Source organism: Rhinolophus sinicus, linkage group LG07 (assembly GCF_036562045.2).
Source record: "Rhinolophus sinicus isolate RSC01 linkage group LG07, ASM3656204v1, whole genome shotgun sequence".
Classification (NCBI taxonomy): Eukaryota; Metazoa; Chordata; class Mammalia; order Chiroptera; family Rhinolophidae; genus Rhinolophus; species Rhinolophus sinicus.
Window position 1 is genome coordinate 79,445,474 of NC_133757.1, and position 23,524 is coordinate 79,468,997.

A 23,524-nucleotide genomic window follows, 5' to 3' on the forward strand; every position below is an offset into this window, starting at 1 on the left:
TAGGTTCTTCCCACATTGAGCTCTCCCGCATCCAGGCAGCCTTCCCCGATTTCTCCTGGGGGCTAGGGGGAGAGCCGTTGGCCTGGGACTTAAGAATCCAAAGCTTAGGGGACCATCCAAACTCCCAGCCCTGACTCTGACTCCACCTCCCGCCATTTCTGGGCGTTTCCTCCCTTGGGAATTGGGCAGTGGGACAGTGTCTGCTTGAAGGGGACACAGGTTAGCCCTGGGAGTGAGAGGTGGGGCCAGGTCACCCCTAAGGCTCAGATTCCCGTGCGAAGAACCCAGTTCTAGCCCAGTGGGAGCCAAGACCCATCCTGGAGCCCCCTCCTGGAGTGGACAGGGTGAAGATAGAGGCTTCACAGGGATGACCTTGGCATGCAACCCCTTTATCTTCCCAGACCTCAGGTCACCTATGTCCTGGTCACATTAGTGGGCCTGGTGTCCTCAAAGGATACAATGAATGAGACCAAACCCAGGGTGGATAAAGGGAGGCTGTCAAGGCAGCCTGAGCAGGTTTTGAAACCCAGCCACACCCCATCCCAGTGGTGTGACCTTGGAAAGCCCCCCAGCTCTCCCGCATGTGTAGTCTGGACTCCCATTCGTCACTGCCCCCCACTTGCTAGCCAGTTCCCACTGGCTGCCCACCCTCAGGGGTGCCATCTACTAGCCAGGTCCCACAACTGCCCATGTTTGCAGTCTGGGAGCCTGTCTGTGGGAAGGTTGCTCCTGGCTCTGAACTCCCTGCTCCCCCTGGTTTCTGGATCAATACGCACGCACCTCCAGCAGGCCCACCTCGCCCAGGTGAGGATTATGTGTGACATTCTAACAGCAGCAGTTTGCTGGAGGATCAGGCAGGTCCTCTCAGACAAGGCCACAACCCTGAGACTGCAGGGTGGACCCCCACCTGCTGGCCTATGTTCCTCCAACCCCAAGCAGGTCTGAGCAGGAATCACACGCGAACACTTTTCAGGCACTTTTTTTTTAATTTCACATGGTTTGTGGGGCACCTCTTTCCAGACCGGGGTCATCTGTCCAGGTGTCTGGGGATGAGCGGAGCCTGAGAGAGGGAAGCCCCACTGCAGAGATCCCCAGGCTGTCACTATAGGCCTGTAGGGACATGCAAACACAGGCCTTGCTCTCCCAGCCTGTGAGTGGTCCTGAGTCAAAGGCTCCTATTCTACCATACGGTGTGGGCAGTGCCAAGGGCAGCTTCCTCCATTCAGGGAACGGTGGACAGTGGGGTGATGGCCACATTCGAGTCTCCCTGGATGTGAAGTCCGTGGTGCCCTGGGTAGAGGCCATCCCCCACCTTATGTCCTGGCTCCAGCCACCAGCCTGGATCCCCATGGAAGACTCTACTGCTCCTTTGAATGCACGTGGGCCAGGCGGCCGCTGGCCGGGTCACAGGATGAGCGCTGGACAGACTCTGGGCAGTTAGGTGCTCCAAATGTCCAAACCCTGCTGCAGGGTCCTGGTCCGTGGATGCCCCCTGAGCTGTCAGCGCGGGCCTGAGCCTTCAAGGTAGGGTGGCTTGTATGGGCTTTGCTCTTTAGTCTTGTGTCCAGGTTATAAGGGCGAGGCAGGGCGTTAATATAAAAATTTGTACATACACATATAAAAAACAATTTGGTCTTCTGTTAAGGCTGTTACAGTTTAAAAGTTATGTAAACCAGGCACAAAGTAACAGTTACCGTACAAAATGGGAGGGTGGGAGAGGCCAGGCTGCCTGCCAGGATTCAGGGCTCTGGGCAGTGCCTCTGTGCAATGTCGGGCGTAAGCCCCAGCTGGCCTCTCGCTGCCTGGACTCTGCACTGGGAGCCGGTGCCCACCTCACATCGCTCTTGGAGCTTTTCATTCTGGATCCTTCTCGGAGAGCTGAATGCTGGCTCTGGAGCTTTGGCACAGGGCCATCCTTAGAGGTGCAGATTCTGGCACTGCAGACCCTCAGCCGTTAGCCTGGCCCGAGGTGGGGGGCAGGCAGTAGGTTGGGGGGTCTGAGTACCTCCGCTTGGCCCCAGGCAGCGGGTTGTCCTCGTCCAGGGTCTCCTCAGTGCCCTGTGCAGGCAGGTGAGCACCCGGCGTGATATACACAGAGTGTACCTGGTCTGGGCGGCGGGCAGGTGGCTCCCGGCGCCTCACTGAGGCGGTGGCCTCACGGGCACCTGGTGCCCGGCCAGGGAGGTAGGAGGGCAGGCCGGGTGGGAGCTTGATGTTAGCTGTGGGCATGATGGGGGTCCGCCGGGGGGTCTTCACTCTGACCGTCACGAAGGACGACGGCCTTCGTCTTGGAGGGGCAGCCACCTCAGGGAGGGGGCTTGGGGCAGGCGTGCTGGGACTAGGGAGAGCAGGTGCGGGGGGCCCTTTTGAGAGACAGACAGCAGGGTTACTGTAGCTTCAGGGCCAGCAGATGGACCCTCGCCCCGGGGCCTGCCAGGGATGGTCACGGGAAGGAAAAAAGCAGACACTACCTTAATACTGACCTTCCAAGGTCCCCCGCCCGGCTCGCTCTTCTAACAGGCTCTCGGTGCTGGCTGATGTTTCTGAGTCTAGGTTCTCCTCGTCGGAGCCCCGAGGGTCCAATTCTGGCAGCCGGTAGGTGATGTCCTCCCTGGGGTAATGGGGGTCACATGTCTAAGGCTGTCCCAATGGTGAAAGACCACCCCGTGGAAAGTGCCCAGATGACGGGACAGAGCAGGCCATCTTGGTACTGGATGGAATGCCCCGCTCCCAGAACCTCCCACCTCCAAAGCACGCCTGGCCCAAAATGCCCCTGGCCCTGGAAAGCTCATGGGAAGCAGGTGACAGGCTGCTGAGGGAAGCCAGGCATCTGGCCCAGTACTGAGCAAATGAGGAGCTCCTGCATCAGGACCTTTGCACGTACTGTTCCCTCTGCCTGGAGCACCCTACTCTGTAAGACTACTGTGGCCAGGCGCCCTGGCTCATGCCTGTTCTCCTGGCATAATTTTTTATTAGCACTGCCTTTCACACTCACATTTTGACTGGACAACGAATTACTTGGTTACCCTAGCTAAGGCCACCTTTAAGACAAAATCTGAACATCACCCGTTGCCCTTCCTTTCCCTGTGGGCCACCATGGTTCCCTGTGGTCAAGCATAGGGTTTAAACAGAGCCCCAAGCTGTGTTTTAGGACAACCGCACTCCACGAGATGGGTCCTGGACGACAGGACTGAGCTTGGCCTGTCAGCCTCCCTAATATCCAGGTCCCCTATGCATAGTGGAAGGACCAGTGGATGGGGGCTGGATGGTGCAGATGAGGGTGGGAAGGGGACAGAGGGACACTTGCTTCTCCTCCTTGATGGACTGGATCCGCTCAATGAGTATCTCCTTCTCCCGGTCCTCTTCGTCACCAGCTGCTTCCTCCTCTGGCAGCACCCCCAGCTCTTCTGGGCCGCTGCTGCTTCCCCGGGCTGTGGGGCTCTTGTTCTGCAACAGAGAAATGGCAAGTCTGGCCGGCCTCTCTGGGCAGGTGGGGTCAGCGCTTGTGAGTGGGGAGAGGGAGGTGTGCGCAACTCTGGGGGAGGTTAGTTCTGCCGTGGACGGCAGGCTTAGTGAGGCTTCTCCAGGGGCCATGTGGGGATCAAGTGGCCGGTGCACAGCTGGTTAGTTGTCCTCAGCAGAAGTGGGCAGCAGGCAATGGGTCTCCCCCAGCGTGCACTTTCGGAAGTTTAGGACATGCTGGGCCTATCCTACGAGGATTCCAGGGGCCGAGGGGAACCCCAGCATGCACTGCACCAAAGACATGCAGGGTGGGCCAACCAATCGAGTACATACCAGGACCCCCTCATAGGGAGACGAAAACCCCAGTTTGAGAGGCCAAGGCTGGGGGAGAGATGAACAGAGGATGACTACATGGTGCTATGACTAAGTCACAGGTCGTGTCACAGGCACTGAGTCACATCTGACCGCAGGGACAAGGACAGGGGAGTCCAGGAACCATCCCCTTACCCCTCACACTCTGGGGCTACTTCTGTGGGATCAGTCTCCTATGGGTGGGGCCCAAGTCAGCAAGGGCCGGGGTTTGAAGACGAGCAGAACTACCAAGTGGGTGACAGAGCTCCCCCACTGCCCTGAGAGGGGCGTATGGCATGAAACAGAGAGGGCAGTGGTCATTTGTCTGAGGAGGGGAATCCACCCCTAACCTGTCGGCCACAGGCTCTTGGCCAGGCTCACGTGGTAAAGGAGGTGAGACCCCGCCCCCAGCTCCTAAGGCCTGCCTACAGGGCCACTCCCACCCAGGCCACACCCAACCACGCCCCCTACCGAGGCTCCACCCCACAATATGTACTCACAGTGTTTTGTCGCAGGAGGGAGAGCCTGCGGAAGGCGATGCTCTCCGCAGCCTCCAGCTGGCTGATCTCCTCCATCTTTACTTTGTACTTCCTCATCTGTTCCTTGATCAGCATCTCCACGCACCTGTGGGGAAGGCCCACCGAGAGGGTGACTTAGGGATAGCAGGTGTGGGGGCCCAGTGTCCAGGGAAGTGCTGGCTGGAGCCTGGGACATGATGGCCAAAGCAGAGACCCACCCAGAAACCAGGCAGGGCTAGCGACACAGCTATGGCTCCCATATTGACCCCAGCTCACTTGCTGTGTGACCTCGAATGACTCTCTGCACCTTTCTGAGCCTGAGTCTCCATCTCCTTGTTTGAAGGAGAAAGTATGTACAGAGGATTGGAATGAACTGACCTCTCAGTCACCCTGCAGGGTGGAGATTATTCCCTCTCACAGAGAAGTATGAGGCGTAGGAGACTGGGTGACTTGTCTTAATGGATGCAGGCAGTTGGCCCCAAGGGCTCCAGAATGTGCGCTTTGACAAGCAGCTCATCTGCTTAGTAGTCAAAGCCAGCCTGAATGGTCAATACGGAGGAGACTCAGCCCAGATTGGTCAGTGCTGGGGGGACTCAGCCCGGAGTGGTCAGTGCTGGGGGGACTCGGCCCGGAGTGGTCAGTGCTGGGGGGACTCAGCCCAGAGTGGTCAGTGCTGGGGGACTCGGCCCGAGTGCTGGGGGGACTCGGCCCGGAGTGCTGGGGGGGACTCAGCCCAGAGTGGTCAGTGCTGGGGGGACTCGGCCCGGAGTGGTCAGTGCTGGGGGGACTCGGCCCGGAGTGGTCAGTGCTGGGGGGACTCGGCCCGGAGTGGTCAGTGCTGGGGGGACTCGGCCCGGAGTGGTCAGTGCTGGGGGGACTCGGCCCGGAGTGGTCAGTGCTGGGGGGACTCGGCCCAGAGTGGTCAGTATCGGGGGACGGAGCCTGGAGTGGTCCGTACGGAGGGACTCAGCCTCGGAGAAGTAGTCACAACTCAAGGTTCCCATCAGCACGAGCACGTAAGAAGAACAGGCACAAAGACGGCTAGAGGACGCTGGAAGCACATCTGTCAGGCCACGCCAGGCTCCTCTCCTTGCTGCCTGTCATTGTTCATTAATTATGACAAGCATGGCCTAGGGCTGTGCTATCAGGCCTTTTTGGTTTGTTTGCCTCGTGAAACCACCTTCAGTGACAGGTTCTTGTCTTCACAAGCCGCCTAAACAACACCCTCTTAGTGACTGATGTCTGACAACTTTCTGAGTTCTTTTGAAGAACTTTTAGAGAACTTGTGCGGCTGGAAAGAAGAAACCTCGAGACCAGTGCTTGAACACTGGCGCCACATCTGCCCCTTGCCCTGTGACTTTCCCTCCTTAGTGGTTCTGCAGCCTCAAAAGAATTCAGAGGGGTCCCTAACAAGTCTGCCCCGAACGGTGCGGGGAAGGGGCGGGCCTGGCACTCACGTGGTAATCTTGAGGACATCCTTCATGCTGGTCAGTGGGTCTGAGTTGTCAGGGCAGCGTAGGAGGCAGGGCGCAAAAATGATGGCCAGTGCACTGGGTGACATGCGATTCACGTCCTCGAGTAGGGCCACCCTGTGTAGCGAGCAGCAGTTAGGGGATGGCCGGGAGACCCTCACTGACCACCCAACATGGTCCCAAATCCTGGTGCAGAACCAGCCGAGAATACCCGCCTGGGAACGGGCGGCGGGGCTCCTGGCAGGGACCCCCACCCCAAAGAGAGTGGCAGCGGGCACTTGCTTGACCAGGTGGAAGATGAGCCGCTCCAAGGAGTTGTGATTGGCTTCTGGAAGATGCTCCAGGACGGCGTAGATGGCAGCCAGCTGCTCCTGCTTCTCTGGCAGCTCTAGGAAGGCCCAGGTGTCAGCTCCCTGTGGGCCCCACTGAGACACCCCTTGGGGACAGGGAAGCCTCCCACCATGTGGGGCGTGGGCTGGATGTGTGGCAAGAATGCAGGGTCCCAGACCTGCCCCAGGTCTTGGTTTCTCAGCTCTGATTGGGTGGTCCTGTGTCCCTGGCTGGCCACAGTATGTTTGTGGCTCTGACCCCAATCTGGACCACCCGCCCACCCCTGCTGCCATGATGGGACTCACCGACGGCACGGAGGAAGTCACTGTACTGGGCGAAGGTCATGAGGGGCTCGGGCAGTTCCCGCAGCCACTGCTTGAGCACCCCGGTGATGGCATGTATGGGGAAGTTCTCCAGCTTGACTGCCGCGGGGTCTTTGGAGAAAGTGGGCAGGGCTGGTGAGCGCAGTGCAGGCGGGAGGGCTGTGCCCCTCATGATGCCCACCTGCCGGAAGACCTACCTATTTGCAGGCCCCACCTGCCACAGCACCCACCTGACTGCAGAGCCTGCCGGAGCTCCCTTGTGCGGTTGGCAGCACCTGATTTGCGGTAGAGGCCCTCGGTGTACAGGCCGTGCATCTCCACGTGTTCCAGAAGCTTCTCCAGCACGATGGGCACCGAGGCCTTATCGCTGGTCAGGCTATCCACGCAAACACCAAAGTGGCCCGGCTCGGCACCTGGCTCGCTCTGCAATGCCGGAGGCGGGGGTGAGGCCTGGGTCATCTGTCTTCCCCAGCCGCCCTTTAGGCCTCCTCTGTGGGCTCCGTCGCTTGGCCCCTCATTCCCCCCTTGAAGGTTCTGGATGTGCCGGGCTGCGAAAGTCAGCCCAATAGCCACTGGGCAGGTGCTCCGTACAAGGAGCACCCATGGCCCCTCAGAACAGTCCATCCTGGCTCCTGCTGCCACTCCAGCACTTGGGAACCCGCCTCCCTCGTGGGTACAGTAGGGGTATTCCCTTCGCCCAGAAGAGGCAGGAGCAGGGCCAGCTTCTGAGATGCACACACAAGCCCAGCCCCTGCCTCGGGGTCTCAAGGCGCTCGGGCAGAACCCGGTGTGCTTCTCTTCAGTCCCAGCCCCACCTGCCAGCTCCCTGCTTCTTCCCGATGCCCTCCCTTGGCCTTGCACCAGGCACACCCTCTCCTCCACACCTCTCAGGATTGCCTTCCACAGGCACCTGGTCCTGAACCTAGTGTTGTTCTGGAAAGTTCCTGGCCTCGGTGGGCTCACCTTCCTTCCACATGGGTAGGAGCAGTAGGTCTGAATCTTGTGCACGCACTTCTTGTGGCAGGTCATCTTGCACACTAGGAGTCATGGCAGGGGGAAAGGGCGGTCACAGGCAGACCGTAGGGGCCTCAGGCTCCCAGGGCCGCCTGTCCCGATGGCTAGGGGCCTGCCGACTAGACTTGAATCACACATATCTCTGCCCTGATTCCCAGGCGAGGGAGCCATGTAGGCAGGTGTTCATAGCTGGTGAGTGTTAGTGGCCTCAGAGCCAGCCTGGCCAGTGAGAACTAGCCCCAGAGGTTTAGGGGGCCCACGCCTCAGTCCTGCCAGGAGGAGGCCCTGGGGACTTGGCCTATAACCGTGGTGTGAGTGATGTCGCTTTTGTTTCTCCCAAGCACACCAAACCCCAGATTAGGGGACATCAGGCATGGAGAGAAGAGAAAAAGGAGGTGGTGTCTGGGTATGTCCTTATCTTGGAACAGTGACAAATGCTCGGGTATTTATGACGGATGTGGGATGGGGGGCTGCTCCTCATACAGGACCCCAGGGGAGAGGAGGAGACCCTGGGTTGAAAAGACAGATGAGCCTGGCTGGTGCTGGTATGAAAATGCATGTGCTAGAGGCCCGCTGAACCGCACTAGGCCTCTGAGGGTCGGCTGGTCTCCAGGCTTGGCTTGGCTACCCCCTGGCTGCCTGACTGAGGGCCAGCTGGGCTATCCTTGGCTATGCCCATCTCTCAGGGTCCCCTGGTGGGGACTGACTGGCCTCTCCTGGCACACAGGGGAAGAGCCAGCAGCTCAGGCAGTGGCAACAACGCATAGAAAGGCCTAGAGATGGGACACAGGGTAACTTGCCTAGGTTGGGTTTTGAGTGGGGAGAGATGTGGCCGGGACAGTGTTCTGGAAAGATCTGCCCTGTGGCTGAGGTGAAGGTCCTGGAGCCCAGCAAGGGGTTAGGGACATGGTGGCAGGATTCAGTGGGATTCAGGGCGTGCAGCGGGGGAGGCTGGGGTGCTGAAGCACTCACCGCTGCAGAGCAGGGCCTTGTCCATGAGCCAGATGTAGGAGAGGCACTGCTCACACGACTGAGGGATGCTCACTTGGTAGCTGGCGAACACGTGCCCATTGTGCTGCTGGACCTAGGGGCCGAGGAGGAGGGTGCTGAGTGGCGAGGGCGGACCCCCCACCCCCCCACCCCGCCCAGTCGGGCTGCCCAGCATGGATGTTGCCTGAGGCATCTCAGGGCTGGGGGCCACTCCTTCACCACTAGGGTTCCTCAGGGCTGGGCGAAAACCACACACGCTCACCTGCACACACTCACACACACGCATACTCACCGCGCGCTCCTGCTTCCGCTTCTTCTTCTGAGCTTTGCTCTGCTGTGAGGGAGCACAAAGGCAGGTCTGTGTGGGCCTCTGGGGTAGCCCCGCCTCCAGCCGGCCCCGCAGGCTGTGCCCCTACCCACCTTGGGCAGCTCGAAGTCGTTCTTGCTGTGACCGCGGGTGAACTCGTCCAGCAATGACTGGAAAAGGTTGAGGACCAGGTTGGTGTCCTTCTCGCCACGCTCGGCTGCCAGGTTGCTCACGACGATCTGGTAGTTCTCCATCAGGTCCTTGTAGCCAACGTGGATCTTCCCGTTCTGGGGGGATGGAAGGTGTGACCCCCCTGGACAGAGAGATGGGGGGGCACCCTGGGGAAGGCTCAGGGATTGCCAGGTTCCCCCTGGGGCTGGGGGCGACACGTACGGGGACGGAGTACATGGTCTTGAGATTGCTCCGAAACTTCTCGGTGGCCTCGATGAACAAGCTCTCAATGGGGGTCTTCTGGGAACGCAGGTCATTTATCTGGAGAGAGATGGGGGCAGAGACCCACGGACCCTGTGTTGCCTCAGGCCAGATATCAGAGTGGCCGCCACTCTGCCCTGTCCCAAGCCCTTCTCTGACTCCCCTGGGCTTGCAGGATAAAATCTGGGCCCTCCACTCAACCCTGGTTTCTCTCATCCCTTCAGTCCAGGTTCAAACTATTGACATTTGGGGCCAGATCACTCACTGTGGGGTGTGGAACAGCACCCCTGGCCTCCACCCATGAGAAGCCAATAGCAGCTCTCACTCCACCACCAAAAGTGTCTACAGATGTTGCCAAGTGTCCCCCGGGGGCAGAAATGCCACACAGGTGCTCAACCCTTGGCCACGCCCCAGGACCGAGGGCTGCCTTGAACTACTTGGTCATTCCATGACACCTCCACGCTTTGCAGGGTCCCCTGCTGCCCTTCTGAAAAGCTCCCAAATCCTGCTGTGGGACTGTCTGTGGCTGGGGCTGTAAACACCAGGAGCATAGGCCATGGCTTATTTACCTCTCCTGTACACAGTAAGTGCTCAATGTGCATCAGCCACAAGACCCAATGTGTTTTGTAAAAGCGTATTCTAAATAAATAAATTCATGGGCATGGCTGGGCCATGGCGGAAGCACAGTGAGGGTGCTGGACCTAGAGAAAGCCTGGTGGGACACAAGTGTGTCCAGTGCCCTGCCTGGAAGGTTATTCAGGATCTTGCTGTTTGTTTCCTCGAGTGTGTGAGAAGGGGGGCAACCACCCCCCAACGTCACTGCAACACAACAGACACGTAAGTGTCTTCTAACAGCAGATCGAAAATATTCGGGAAAACAAACAAAAAAAAGAAATCCCAGAACGCCCCCCAAACCAAAACTTGAATTTGCTGCCGGCTGAGAACTACGCTGAGCACATCACCATAGGGGTCACATGTAGACACAACCTGCTGTCGCCTATGTGCAAACGTAAGGGACTTATATTTTGGTATCTGCAGGGGTCCTGGAACCAATCCCCTTTGGATACTGAAGGACGACTGTACCTGTCCTGACCGAGATGAATATGTGTTACAAATGGTGTTATGTGAGCCCACGCCAGGTTTTACAGAAAAGAGCTGACGTCAAAATTAGGAACAAGCATCATGTTTCTGGAATTTTCTGTGTTGGAACTGTGCACCTGGACTTTCTGTTCCCCGTCCGCTATGGGTTCTGATGTGGTGGCTCAGAACACTCTGCTGGGTGGTGCCAGCCCTTCTAGGAAGGCCCAGGTCTGAAGACTCGCAACCCCTCCCGCCTGAACCCCCGCCGCCCCACCTTGTTGAGTAGGAACTCGTCCAGGTACTTGAGCTCATTGGCGTTGGTGATCTGGCGGAACACGGACTCCCGCCACTTCTCTGACACCGTGATTCTGCCAATCTTGAGGTTTCGGTTTTTCTTCCCTTTGCCTCCTGGCTCCTTGGTGTGCTTCTCGCCCGCAGTGTGGCGGTGCTGGTGGCCTGAGGGGGCTGTAGGGGAGGAGGAGTGGCTGGCAAGGGCAGGTTCTGGGGGAGGACGCTGAACAGCCTCTCAGGGCAGTCACAGACAGCCAGGACCCTATACACGGCCCGCTGGGGCCCACAGCTAGGAAGTGCCTCCAGGGATGGGAACCAGCCCTGAAGCAGTGTGCCCAAAGCCTCAGGGGCCCCAGTAGCTCTGCTGTCCATTCCTGAGGTTGAGGGTGACCAACCTTCTAGATTCTTCTTCATGATGGCAGCTTCCAGCACGACGTTCCCAGGGGCCGTGTTCTCCGTGTCCTCCACACCCTCCAGGCTGTACTTTTTATCCTTGTTCTTATGTAGGAAAAGTCTCTTAAACGTGGACCTGAAGGAGAAAGTAAAGGGTTCCGTTTAAGTCTCAGGAAATGAAAACAGAGGTGAGGTCAAAGAAAGGGTCATCTTACCATAGAGAGAGAACCCTTGTCTTCATTATTGATGAAAATGGACGCTACTAAAAATAAGATCGAATTGCGTGAAACTGATGGAGGAGTCAAGTGAAAAAGCACGGTGCTGAGCAGATGCTGACCCCATTTTCATATATATATATGTATATATAAAACCATCCCATTCCTTTCATGTGTTTTATGACACAAGGTTAGGAAAAAAAATCACAAAGAATAAACAGAATGGTGCACTGTGGCTACTAGGTGTGTGTGGGGTGAACTTATTTGGGAACAGGGTCTTCGCAGATGTGACCAAATACTATAGACTGAATGTGTGTGTCTCCCCAAATTCATATGCTGAAGCCTAATCCCCCATGTGATGGTGTTAGGTGGTGGGGCCTCTGGGAGGTGATTAGATCACGAGGGTGGAGCCCTCATGAATGGCATCAGTGCCCTTATAAGAGACCCCAGAGAGCACACCCGGGCTCCTTCTGACAGAAGACATCTATGAACCAGGAAGTGTGTCCTTATTGGACACCAAGTCTCCTTGGCACCCTTGATCTCAGACTTCTAGCCTCCAGAACAGTGAGAACTAAATGCCTGTTGTTTAAGCCGCTCAGTCTGTGGTACTTTGGTATAGCAGCCTGAATGGACTAAGACACTAAGTGAAACATTTCAAGATAAGATCATCCTGGATTACCCAGATGGGCACTAAATCCAACGACGAGTGTCCTTATAAGAGACAGAAAACGAAGACACAGGCGAAAGGAGGTTATGTGGCGATGGAGGCAAAGAATGAACTGATGTGTTCACAGCCAAGGATGCCTGGAGCCCCCAGAACCTGGAAGAGGCAGGAAGGATGCTTGCCTAGAGCCTCTGGTGCAAGAGTGGCCCTGTGACACCTGGATTTCAGACTTCTGGCCTCCAGGATTGTGAGAGAATAAGTTTGTTTGAAGCCACCTTGTTGGTGGTTCATTGCTTTGGTGGGGGGGTCATCCCGCAGTGGGGGGCTCTCTGCCTCCCACTACAGCTCATTCTTCAGCTTTCTCAGTCTCTTTGGGTCAGAGCTCCCCTGTTCTGCTCTGGGATGGAACCAGCCATAGCACTTGGGCAGGAGCTTCTGGAGACAAAGCCTCGGCCGAGAACCCAGGAGGAATTCCTGGAAGTAGGGATGGGGGAGCTGGTTCTGGTTCCATAAAAAGCCAAATGGAACCCACCCATCTGGACCCAGAAGAGGTGACCCAGATTGGCTCTAAGCTTCCGTGGGATCATTTCACCGCGAAGTGGCTGGGACCTGGGCTCCATGTGGGCCTCTTGTTACGGAATTGTTACTGAGGAAACGCCTGCCCGACTCAGCTTTGTAAATGCCGTTGGTTTTGGAAACTGGCCACTCGGAGACTGGAATTCTTGTCAGGGGCCCTGGCCATCCTCTGGTGGCCCAAGCGCACCCTGAACCCCACCCACACTCACTTAGAGTCGGCCTGGGCGCCTGGTGACAGTCCTGCATCTGTGCCGGCGGCAGATGCGTCGCCCGATTTCTTCTTCTGGATGGCTGGCTTCTTTGTGCTGGGCTCACCATCCACACCTTCCGAAGGAGGCTACGATAGAATAGGGGTGGGTAAGCAAAGGCAGGTGGCTTTGCTGGAGGAAAGCAAGGGGTCCTTAAGTTGCCATGCGCTCTGTTCACCGACTCCCCTTCTCTTGTCAGCTGCCCTTTGGGCAGAAGTGAGCCTGGACTCTGAGGGTTGAGAGCTGAGGCCTGAAGCTTTACCTGAGTCTTGGCCTGGGCCGGGGCTGGGAGGAGCTTGGAGACGTCGCTGGTAGATAATGAAACGCGTCTCTCCCTGCGAGATCACAGAAATGTGGCTTTGATCAACAAGAAAGAGTTCAGAGGTGGTGTTGGTTTTTATAACTGGAGGCTAATTCTACTGGCATCTGGTGGGTGGTGCCTGGGGACGCTGCTCTGCACCCCACGTGCACAGGATGGTTCCACCCAGGAGGCAGCCCCATGTGCAGAGGGCCGTGTCCTCCTCCACTCTTCCCTTCAGTTAAGTGGGCCTCTGGGACAAGGGGCTGGTACTAGTCACCAATATTTAGCTAAGTGAGGCTCAGGCAGCGTGTGTTGAGAGCTGGGTGTAGCTCCTGAGCAGTGTGGTCACCCCTTCACTGATAAGGAAAATGAGGCCCACGTGGGGTAGGGTGTGGGGCCCTGGAGGGGCCTCCCTCTGCCAGGCCAGGGGCTTTCTGAGTAGGGGTTCCCAGGGTTCAGGGTCCTGGCCAGGCACCAGCAGGGGGGCCCCAGGTAGGTGCCTCATCCACACCGGACCCCTCTCCCTCCTTCTTCAGGGCTCCACACACCTCTTGTTAGCTCTTGGGCACGAAGCTGCTTGTTTGTTTTGGAGACACCTGTACCCCACAGAACACGGGAAGGCCCCATGCAGAGAATAAGGTGGCCCCAAGTGCTGTCGTGTGAGGCCAGTCCTGCTGCCAGGCCTTTGACCGCATGTCCCCTGCCCAGCCCACCCACGGTGCTTGGACAAAGGATGGTGTGGGGCTTACTCTGTGGGTGTGAGGGTGGCCCCCACAGCTCGGTGCCGCTCGCTCAGGTCCAGGGACTGGCTCAGCATGGTGCTGGGGCTGGTAGCCGTCCGGTTCTTGCCCCGCCACAGCTCCACAGCACTGGCCAGCCGTTCGGAGGCTGGGTCCCGGTACCGCTGGATATGGGAGGAGCCTCCAGGGCTCTCGGGCCTGTCCTGTGCCCTTGGGCTCCCACTCAGCTTCCTCATCTCCTGGGGGGTCTCGGGGGTGGTGCCAGGGGCTGGTGCGCCAACCCTGCTGTCCAGGGCCAGGCTGGTGGGCCGTTCCATTCTGCCCTGGGGTGCCTGCGGGGTTTCTCTGGGGACCTGGCAGGTTCGCGTGGCTTGTGGTGGCCCCTCAGGTTGCTCTGTCTGAGCAGCTTTCTCCATCTCTGTCCCTGTGTCTGAGGGGGCTTCATCTTCTCTGCTCTCCTTTTTGTCTTTGGGGAGATGCTCCTCCTGCTCCAAAGCAGCCTTTCCAGAAGGTTCTCTGAGGGCATTCTCATCCTTACAGGACTGCATGTGTTTGTTCTGGAGTTCCACGTGCTCCAGCCCTCTCTGCCTCCGAGACTCGCGCTTTTCCCGGCTGCTGGACACTTTCTCGTGAATTTCAGGTGCGTTTTTCTGGGGTGGGAGAACCTTCTCAGGGCTGGGGATCTCCTTCTTGGGGTGGGAGCTTTCCGCTGGGGGCTCATGGGCTGGCCATCCCTCGGGCTCCAGTGCTGAATGCGTGTCATCCTCCGACGGTTCTGGGCCCAGCCTGCCCACTGTGGTTTCTTCCCTCGCGGCTTGCTGGGCTTCCCTCTCTTTCTCTTCTGCCTTCTGCTTCTCTGTGACCATCTGGCGGAAGCTAGTGTGAGGAGAGTAAAGGGGGAGGGTTCAGGAACCAATGTGCCTGTGGCCCCCAGAATCCACCCAGGGCGTCAGAGGGCTCGGAGCCGTGCTCTGGTGGGACCCCTGTCATGGGCTCAGGGGCTGGGTGCCGTCCTGGCCTTCAGAGATGCTTCCAGGTAAGCAGAACCTCCTCAGCCTACAAGGGGGAAACAGGCGGGTGGCCTTGTCCTCACGGTCACCTCTGCCCTGGGTCTGCCTGGCTGGTTCAGGGGTACCATCATTTGGTCTGTTGTGGGAAAGCTGTTAAGAAATCCCTGAATTCCTTTGGGGTCCCTGGCCCGGCAGATGCCCGAGCTCCGTGTGGTGGAAGGGGAGCCCACGGTGCGCTGGTCCAGGGTGGCCTGAACTGCCCCCCACCCCAAATCCGTGTGTTTCACTGACCGGCTGGGGGAGGCTGGTGTAAAGTTCCCTGGTGGGACCAAGTGCGGCTGAAGGCAACTTGGGGCTTCACAAGCACTGGCCACCAGCTCTGGGGCATCTTTCTGGGACCTGTGTACCCAGATGGCTGGATTCCTGCCAGCTTCCCTGCATCCAGAATGACGTCCTGACAGCTGTGCCTGTATCTCAGGCAGCTTTTGGGTGAGTGTACTTCCTGGCTTCTGAAACATTCTGAGGGGTGGGGCCCCGTTCTGCTCACCTCTTGCGCTGCAAGTGCCCCCGGCAGAGGCTCTGTAGGTGGATGATGCTCTGTCTTTGGCGCTGGTAGGCCACTCGCTGCCGGTAGCCCCTCCATGTGGCCTGGAGGTACAGGGCTGCCTGTGTCCTCTCCAGAGCCCGCCTGACACGGTAGGACCGCCAGCAGGCCTGAGAGCAGAGCGGGTGTTCAGGGGCCAGGCATGTGCCACTCCCACACCCCAGCCCATTGGCCCATGCGTTACCTGGATGGTGACAGCTGCCCGCCTCATCTGCAGGAAGTGCCGGCGTTCCAGCACCATCCGGAACCAGCTTTGCAGGAGCAGGATCTTTCGTACAACCTCCCGGTGCAGCGTCTCCTGCAGGGCCTGTCGCTCTGTCTCCTTCAGGAAAACCTGGTGGGCGCGGGCACAGGTGGGGTCAGCGAGGCCCCCAGAACCCCTGGGTCCAGGAGGTCTGCACAGCTAGCCTGGGAGTGAGTGAGAACAAGCTGGTGTGCTGACTGACCCGACCAAGGAGAGTGTTTTTTGAAATGTATTGAGATGCAATTTACATAACACAAAATGAACCATTTAAAGTGAACAACTCAGTGGCACTTAGAACATTCACAATGTTATGCAATTACCACCTTTATCTAGTTCCGGAACGTTTCATCACCCCCAAAGGAAACCTTATCCCCATGAGCAGTTGCTCCCCATTCCTCCTCCCCCAGCCCTGGCAATCACTAATCTGCTTTCTGTCTCTATGGATTTGCTTATTCTAGATATTTCAACTAAATAGAATCACGCACTATGTGGCCTTTTGTGTCAGGCTTCTTTCACTCAGTGTAATGTTTTCAAGGTTCATCAGTTTGTAGCGTGAATCAGGGCTGAATAATATTCCTATGTGGATGGACCACATCTTATCCATCCATTCATCAGCCGAAGGACACTTGGGTTGTTTCCACTGTTTGCAGACTGTGACTAGTGCTTCTATGAATATGCGTGTGCAAAGGTTTGTTTGAACACCTATTTTTAGTTGTTTTGGGTCTATACCTAGGAGTGGAATTGCTGGGTCACATGGTAACTCTAATGTGTTGGGGAATCATGAACGGATTTCTCACATCAGGTGAAACCACAACAGGGATCTGACCTCGGCACCTGTTGGACAAGAAGCAACACTCATCCAGAGGCGGGAGATGGTTTCTGGAGGGAAGATGAGTGAAGGAAACCTGCCAGGCATTACAAAGCTGACTGACTGGTCCCTGAACACCCTGGGTCACGTGCTGAAAAATCGTCTTGTAGCCTGTGTGCTTGAGAAAAGGAGAAATAGGCCTGATGCCTGAGCCCCCGCCCCGTAGGTGCACCTTCTGCCTTGCAGAAAGAAATAACATGTCAGGCCCCAAGAAACGTACTTCCTTAGCAGAGCCCTTTATTTTTCAGCATGTGACTCAGGGCCTTGGGCCATGGGGAGACCCTGTCCTTAGGAGACCCTAAGTGGTGGGAACGCTGACCTTAGTTTTTCCGATCTGGTAACTCCTTTTGTTGACATTCATCTTCTCCAGCAGGGCAGAGATGACCTCCCTGCAGGGCTGGGAGTTCTTGGGCAACAGCACCTGGAACTGCTCTGTGAAGTCCTGGGTGATTTCGACCGAGAAAGAGAATCCAAGTGAGCATTTCCGCCACTGACAGGGACACAAAGCTCTGGCAATTCCCTCATTAAGCCGGTTTCCGAAGCTGAAACTTGGTTTGATGTGAACGGTATTGACGAAGCTAATATCTCAGACGTTTTGAAATAGTATAAAGCTTAAGAAAGACTATCACAGATACAGAGCACTGGATCTTTCAGTCAGTTACTGAGTAGCTTCGTGTTTCTCCCAAAATAAGACGTAGCCAGACAATCAGCTCTAATGCGTCTTTTGGAGTAAACATTGATATAAGACCCGGTCTTATAGTAAAAGAAGACCGGATCTTATATATTAAAGTTTGCTCCAAAAGACGCATTAGAGCTGATGGTCCACCTAGATCTTATTTTCGGGGAAACACGAAAATGAGGGGGCCTGCTGGTGCTGGCATTGTTGGGGGGTACTCAGGAGATGAGGCCACCCTTGGAGGGGCTTATAGCCTATGGCTCGTTAGAGGGCTGGATCATAGTTGGAAGCAGGTGCCTTTTAAGTAAACAATTATGTCAAATTTTAAGAGCCAAGCATTAGTAAACCCCACTAGCACTTTCTCCCTTTCCTGTAATTTGGCCTTTCCTATTTCCATTGAGAAAGATGGCACTTCCAGTCTGTGGATAAGAAAGGAGGCATGCCGTGATGAAGCCACATCCTCAAAGCCATTCGGATAAGACTGAACAGGGACCAGGGGTCACCACCTTCGGCTGGGGCGCTAGTGCTCACTTAAGCACCAAATAGCTCAGAGTACAAGCCTAGGATGCTCAGGGGCCATGATGACCCCTGGGGACATGCGGTGAGGTCTGGAGACTTCTTGAGTTGTCACAACTCGGTTTGGGGGAGGCGGGGGCGCATGTGCTACTGGCATTGACGGGGTGGAGGCCAGGGACGCTGCCCACCACCCTGCAGTGCACAGGACGGCCCTGCCACAGAGACTCACTCAGCCCCCGGTGTCAACGGCACCATGACTGAGAAACTGCTCTAGCAATTTGGTCTTCACCAAGCTGAGGTGACTCACGATCCCTTGTGTTTTGAGAATGCCCAGTGAGCCACTGCTGAGGTCACTGCCTCCCTGGGCCTCAGTTTCCGTATCAGGAAAATAGGAACCAGGGCCTCCTTGCTACTGGTTGGCAGAATAAAAGTGATGGGTATCAAAGTGTCTATCACAGAAAGCGCTCAGTAAAGGACAGAGCCGCGCAGGGATCTGCTGGTGCAAATCCCTCTTCCCCGCGTGGTTTCACACCTCTGTGTTGTTCAAGGATGGGCCTGGGCCCAGCCACCTCTTCGGAGGAAACGTGCCCCCTTTATGACAGAGAAAGATCCGGTAAAATGCCACTGGTGCCGGGCAGAGAAGCCTTGGTGGAAAGTAACCGTCTGGGTTCATGTGCCGGGGCCCTGCTCTCTCTGGCCGAGGGAGGGGGCTGGCCCTCCGGCCACGGGCAGCCACGTGTGTTCAGCCTACCTGGAACGTGTACTTGGCGCTGTAACCCGACCTCCGGATCCTCACGGTTTCCAGCATGCCCGTGTAGCGCAGCTGCTGCAGCACCAGCTCCTCATCGAAGCACAACTCTTTCTGAAATGGGATGTGAGTGGTCAGGGCAGGTGCCGGAGGCCTGACGCCAAAGCCTGTGCTCGGCTGGGGATGGGGCGCTATGGGACAAGGTCCTGCAGGATTCCAGAGATGGACACCGTTTGGACACACATGCGCCTCCTGGCTGGTCTGGGACTGTCCCCAGCACAGAGGCGCGCGAACCTGAGCACCTGCCTTTCCTTGCTCCAGGCGTTCTTTTTAGAATAAAGAGAGAAGGCTGGTCAGTAGCGGTGCTTAGGGCATTTGTCTTTTCTACAAAATCTGATCTGCTTTAATCCCTGGTGTCCAGGGGATAGATGCCACTCCTTCCCCGAATTCAAGATAATGTACTGCAGAGGTCTTTCCTAAGGGCCCTAATCCAAACTGTGCTGAACTTGTCATACTCTGTGCCAGGTGCTGGGCTAAGTACTAGGGATTCGAAGGCGAGGTCTGGAGGTGGGAGCCAGACACATGCATTAAGGGGGTGGATGCTGCCAGGGCCCCTGTGGGAGGCTCACAGGAGAGGGGACCCCGAGCTGAATGCTGAGGGCTGAGGAAGGTGGGGAAAGCTGAGTAAAGGCCCAGAGAAGGAAGGGAAAGCTGATGGGGCTGACAGGGATATAGGGAGATGCCTGCTGCTGCGGGAGAGGGGAGCAGGGGATGGGAACGATGCTGGCTCAGGGGGCTTCAAACCCAAAGCTCAGGGGCCTTGCCTCCATGCTGGTTGGTGTTATTTTAGTGGATGGAGGGGAGGGAACGGCATGGTGGGGGGGTTGTCAGGACTAGGCGGGGGTGCTTCTGGCATCTGGTGGGCTTTGAGGTCAGGGTTGCTGCTCAACAGCCTACAACACACAGGATGGCCCCGCTACGGCCAAGAACCACCTGCTGGTACAGCCCCTGCCCAGAGCAGGTGTTGATGGAGCGTTTCCTGGGTTGCCCAAAGCTAAAGCATCCCCGATAGATGAAGAGGGGCCATTCTGCTGCTGGATGAATATGGGGCATAGACCTTCTCTGAGACACCACTGGGGGAACTGGAAGGCAGGAAGGGAGAGGAGGAGAAGGCAGGATTGGGGTCCTTGCGGAGAGGATGGAAGTCATGACACCTGGCAGGGAGAAGCTGGCTGTGGACGTTACCAGAGTGTCCCAGGAGCAGGGGACAGACAGAAATCAGGAAGAGATGGGCGGCCGGATGGCTCAGTTGGTTAGAGCTCGAGCTCTGAACAACAGGGTTGCTAGTTCGATTCCCACATGGACCAGTGAGCTGCGCCCTCCACAGCTAGATTGACAACAACGAGCTGCCGCTGAGCTGCCGGAGGGGCGGCCGGATGGCTCAGCTGGTTAGAGCGCAAGCTCTCAACAAGGTTGCCGGTTCAATTCCTGCATGGGATGGTGGGCTGTGCCCACTGCAACTCAGATTGAAAAAAATGGCAACTGGACTTGGAGCTGAGCTGCGCCCTCCACAGCTAGATTGAAGGACAACGACTAGGACCTGATGGGCCCTGGAGAAACACGCTGTTCCCATATAAAAACAAACAAACAAACAACCAGGAAGAGATAGAGTCTGAGAGAACAGAACTCTAGGGTCTCCTGCTCAGGCGTCACCTGCACTGCAGAGGGAGTCCAGATCCCATACAGCCCCCTGTAAAATCCCAGTGGAACGCTGGGGCGCAAGAAGCCTGGCAGCTAGGGCTGAGACTGCTGTGGGGGCTCTACTGGTGCTGTCTTTCCAGAAACTTCTGGATGAGCAGCAAGCTCTGTGCTCCTGCTGTACAACCTCTGCCCCTCCCTTCTGGTACATTCTACACTGGCTGCTTTTGGGATTATCTGAAGAGCACCTCTGACCCATCCCTCCTCGAGCAAACCTCTGGTGTGCTTCCACGTTCCAGATGACGTGCTTGCTTGTGGCTGCCCTTGCTGCCTTCTGCCGACCCCCTTCCCCCACTTCCCCCGGCCAGCTATGGCACACCATTTGAGAACACTCGGTTCCTGGAGGCCTTGCCTCCCACCAACGCTGCGGCCTTTACCTCCCTGAAATGTGGGATCCCCTTACCTTCTCAGCATTGGAGCGGATACAGCGGATAAAGAAGGGCTCTGCCTTCCCCAGCGCCTCGAGGAGCTTGTTAAGGGATGTCTGGGGAAAGAGAAAGAAGGTGCTCAGCTGGGACCCTCTCCAGCACCCCTTTTGGTGAGAGCAGATCCAGGTCACCCACCTGCATCATGGTGGGAGGGGAGGGGGAGTTCTGTGCTAATGTGGGACATGGGAGATTGCAGCAGAATGTTCTGTCTTGGAGGCTGTACTACCCCAGGGAGCCCCTGAGGGGAGGTGTGGGGTCTCTGTGGCTAACAGCCACCATCTTCCTAAGGTCACCCAGCTCTGATCTTTGCCTCAGGTGGAAGGTGGGGGGTAGTGGAACCAGCTAAACCCCTGGGGATTTAAAACACATGTTGCAGATGCCGTGATTTTGGTTTGTGCTCTGCTGTTCCCAAAAAGGATCTATGTTAACTCCTATATGAGGTAACGGCAAAAAAAAAGCCTAAGTGGGAACAGAAGACTCTGACTGACGAGAGAGAAGGAATAAAAAACCTAACAGTGATGGTCAGCAGCTGTTGGACCCCCTAAAAAAAAAAGTGTCCCCAAGTTTCCTGGCAGCCAGGGAAAAAACGGGAAACATGACCTAAGGACACAGCTTGGTGGCTACATTAAATCACATGCTAACTTGTGATTCTTTTTTTAAACTTGGTGATTCTTAACCAGGGGCGATTCTGTCTTCCCAGGAGCATTTGGCAGTATCTGGGGACACTCTGGTTGCCGTGACTGGAAGATGCTATAGGCATCTGGTGCGTGGGGAGGCCAGCCACGTTTAATATCCTACAATGCACCGGGTGGCCCCCCCCACGGAGAATGAATGGTCTGACCCCAACTGTGAAGCAGTGCTGGGTCAGGAACCCTCAGATAACGATCAGCCGCCTCGGTCAGGGTTGTTCTGGCCGAGCCATGTGAGCGTCAGGCCACCCACCTGGAACTGGGCACTGATGCTCGGCGGCTTCTTCTTCTTGTGCAGATGCAGCAGTGACTTGGTAGTGCGGTCATGCAGGGTCATGCTGATGATGAGCTTCAGAGACTTGGAGTCCAGCAGGTTCTAGGACAGACACATGGGATCGGGTCTGCCCTCCTGAGGCCCCATTGGGAGGCATTGATCCCAGAACCAGGATAAAGCCCCCGGGGGTGGCAGCTTTTAGGATCGGTCTCAGGACTGTGCTTTACAGATGACACTAGCTTCGGGAGGGCTGATTACAGCCTCTTTCGTGGCCTGAGTGCCTGGAAGGCCAGGGCCATGGAGCATAGCCTTCCCTCTGTGCAGCCCAAGGAGTGCTGACCTTACTGTTGGCCAATGAGAGGGACCTGCACTGTCCCCTCTGCCGACCAGACTAGAGTCTGCCCTTATTCTTCTATAAACTTCATAATCCGTCCACATGCTGTCCATGGAGATGAGACAGAACACCTGGGTGCACGTTACCCATGGTCGGCTGCTGGGGTCTTGGCTGCCCTCTGGCTGAAGGACCGCCTCTCCCTGAACACCCATGATGCGTTGCGACACCTGGAGGTGGCTTGTCGCTAGACCCCTGATGTGGGGTAGGACAGAAGGGTCTGTTGCCTCTGAGCAGATAAGCTCTGTGGTACTGTTCACGCTCCGGGGCTCTCCGTGGACCAGGCTGAGCCCACCTCCTTGCTTAGTCCTTCCCCTGCCCCCTCTTAGGGCTCTCCTGGGAGCTCTCCTCTACCTCACTTTTGCAAATTCTGCTCCTAAGAAACCCAAAGAAAGACAATTCCAAATCATCTCCAACAGGAGATTGGGGCAGGGGGAGGAGGGATTGGGGGAGAAGAGGAAGGAAGTAAAGAAGCCAGAGACGTTAAACCACCCCGTCCTTGCCCCCCGTTTTCCAGAAAACGACTTGAGCCAGGAGCTCTAAGACAGGCAAAAGCAAGGCGGCATTAGATGGTGTCGCGTGTGTTTACCTTCGGAATGATCTGCTTTTGTTTGGTACCTTTACTTTTCCTGTCAAAATATTAAAAATGGTTTTGTGAACAGAAGGAACACAGGGTCTGGATCCAGGTTAGTTCAGCAAGCCACGCCTGGCAGGTTAGACGGAGCGAGAGAAGAGAGCGGAGAGTCGAGAAGCACAAGTGCAACGAGGCCGCCGCCACTGCCTCTCCAAGGACCCGGCAGGGTGCTTCTGCTACGGTCTGTGCACACTGGCTTCCCCAGGTGACAGGAGCATCTGGTCTGGGAGCCACCTGGATGTCCAGGGAGCAAAAGGGGGCGGGCTGGTAACCTACATGGCGGAACATGCACCTGCACAGGGCCAGGAGTGGGGGAGCCAACACCCTCACAAAATGATGGGGATACCCTGAATAGAGCTTTGAGGGATTGCAAGAGGTTCCAACACCTATGAGGTGTCCCAGCTCTATCTGCTACATGTTGGCAAACTTGAAGCAGGCCCAGGGCCCCGCTGGACATCCTGGTAGCAGGGCAGAGGTCTGCCCTGCAAAAAATGGAAACGGGGCCTGAGTAGGAGTGCTTTTTGGACTTGCACTGGTGCAAAGTTAAAAACGAAAGCTGATCTTTTGCCTGAGGAAGGGGGGACGGCCCCCACACTCTGGCACTTTATAGAAACAAAAGAAAAACTTTTAAAATTACAGCTTGGCACACTTTTAAGACCAGATGGAGACAGGGCCCCACAGATCTGCAGAATGCGTGGCTGTGAGTTTCTGCACGTGTCAGGTTTCATCTTAATCCCCATGGGGTGGAATAAGGCCTAATAAAAATGAATTTGGAAACTGGCTCCCTTGTGGCTACAAGCTGTGCCCTCAGCCAGCCCTGAGTGTCTGCCTGGTGCTGTGGGTATGAAAATCATCACCCCTGCTTTGCAGATGAAGATGAATGCTTGGCACACACAGGCCACAGGGTGAGTGAGCAGGAGGGAGCCTGGGTCCAAACCCAGTTTATGTGGCATCTGGGCACTTCCTACCATATCATG

At 56.6% G+C, this 23,524-nt stretch overlaps 1 protein-coding gene across 14 annotated transcripts in view; it reads right to left on the minus strand.

Annotated features, from left to right (window-relative positions):
* Nucleotides 1-963: 963 nt before the first annotated feature.
* Nucleotides 964-23,524, minus strand: part of MYO9B (myosin IXB) — a 79,741-nt gene continuing 57,180 nt past the window's right edge. For 5 of the 14 annotated variants that reach the window (XM_074337955.1, XM_074337951.1, XM_074337954.1 and 2 more), the window contains 26 exons: nucleotides 22,503-22,542; nucleotides 21,502-21,624; nucleotides 20,535-20,615; nucleotides 18,377-18,487; nucleotides 16,753-16,875; nucleotides 15,506-15,655; nucleotides 15,265-15,431; nucleotides 13,717-14,583; nucleotides 12,929-13,001; nucleotides 12,628-12,755; nucleotides 10,966-11,099; nucleotides 10,554-10,744; nucleotides 9,161-9,259; nucleotides 8,881-9,054; nucleotides 8,753-8,794; nucleotides 8,443-8,554; nucleotides 7,420-7,493; nucleotides 6,687-6,879; nucleotides 6,439-6,567; nucleotides 6,086-6,191; nucleotides 5,789-5,920; nucleotides 4,314-4,437; nucleotides 3,796-3,843; nucleotides 3,308-3,447; nucleotides 2,484-2,611; nucleotides 964-2,363 (listed from right to left, as the gene is read on the minus strand). In XM_074337955.1, coding sequence (XP_074194056.1) covers nucleotides 1,948-2,363; nucleotides 2,484-2,611; nucleotides 3,308-3,447; nucleotides 3,796-3,843; nucleotides 4,314-4,437; nucleotides 5,789-5,920; nucleotides 6,086-6,191; nucleotides 6,439-6,567; nucleotides 6,687-6,879; nucleotides 7,420-7,493; nucleotides 8,443-8,554; nucleotides 8,753-8,794; nucleotides 8,881-9,054; nucleotides 9,161-9,259; nucleotides 10,554-10,744; nucleotides 10,966-11,099; nucleotides 12,628-12,755; nucleotides 12,929-13,001; nucleotides 13,717-14,583; nucleotides 15,265-15,431; nucleotides 15,506-15,655; nucleotides 16,753-16,875; nucleotides 18,377-18,487; nucleotides 20,535-20,615; nucleotides 21,502-21,624; nucleotides 22,503-22,542 — 4,105 coding nt within the window. In that variant the 3' untranslated portion in view covers nucleotides 964-1,947. Of the gene's footprint in view, nucleotides 2,364-2,471; nucleotides 2,612-3,303; nucleotides 3,448-3,795; nucleotides 3,844-4,313; nucleotides 4,438-5,788; nucleotides 5,921-6,085; nucleotides 6,192-6,438; nucleotides 6,568-6,686; nucleotides 6,880-7,419; nucleotides 7,494-8,442; nucleotides 8,555-8,752; nucleotides 8,795-8,880; nucleotides 9,055-9,160; nucleotides 9,260-10,553; nucleotides 10,745-10,965; nucleotides 11,100-12,627; nucleotides 12,756-12,928; nucleotides 13,002-13,716; nucleotides 14,584-15,264; nucleotides 15,432-15,505; nucleotides 15,656-16,752; nucleotides 16,876-18,376; nucleotides 18,488-20,534; nucleotides 20,616-21,501; nucleotides 21,625-22,502; nucleotides 22,543-23,524 lie in introns of all 14 variants that reach the window. The other 9 variants (XM_074337952.1, XM_074337948.1, XM_074337960.1 and 6 more) reach the window with 6 other exon arrangements.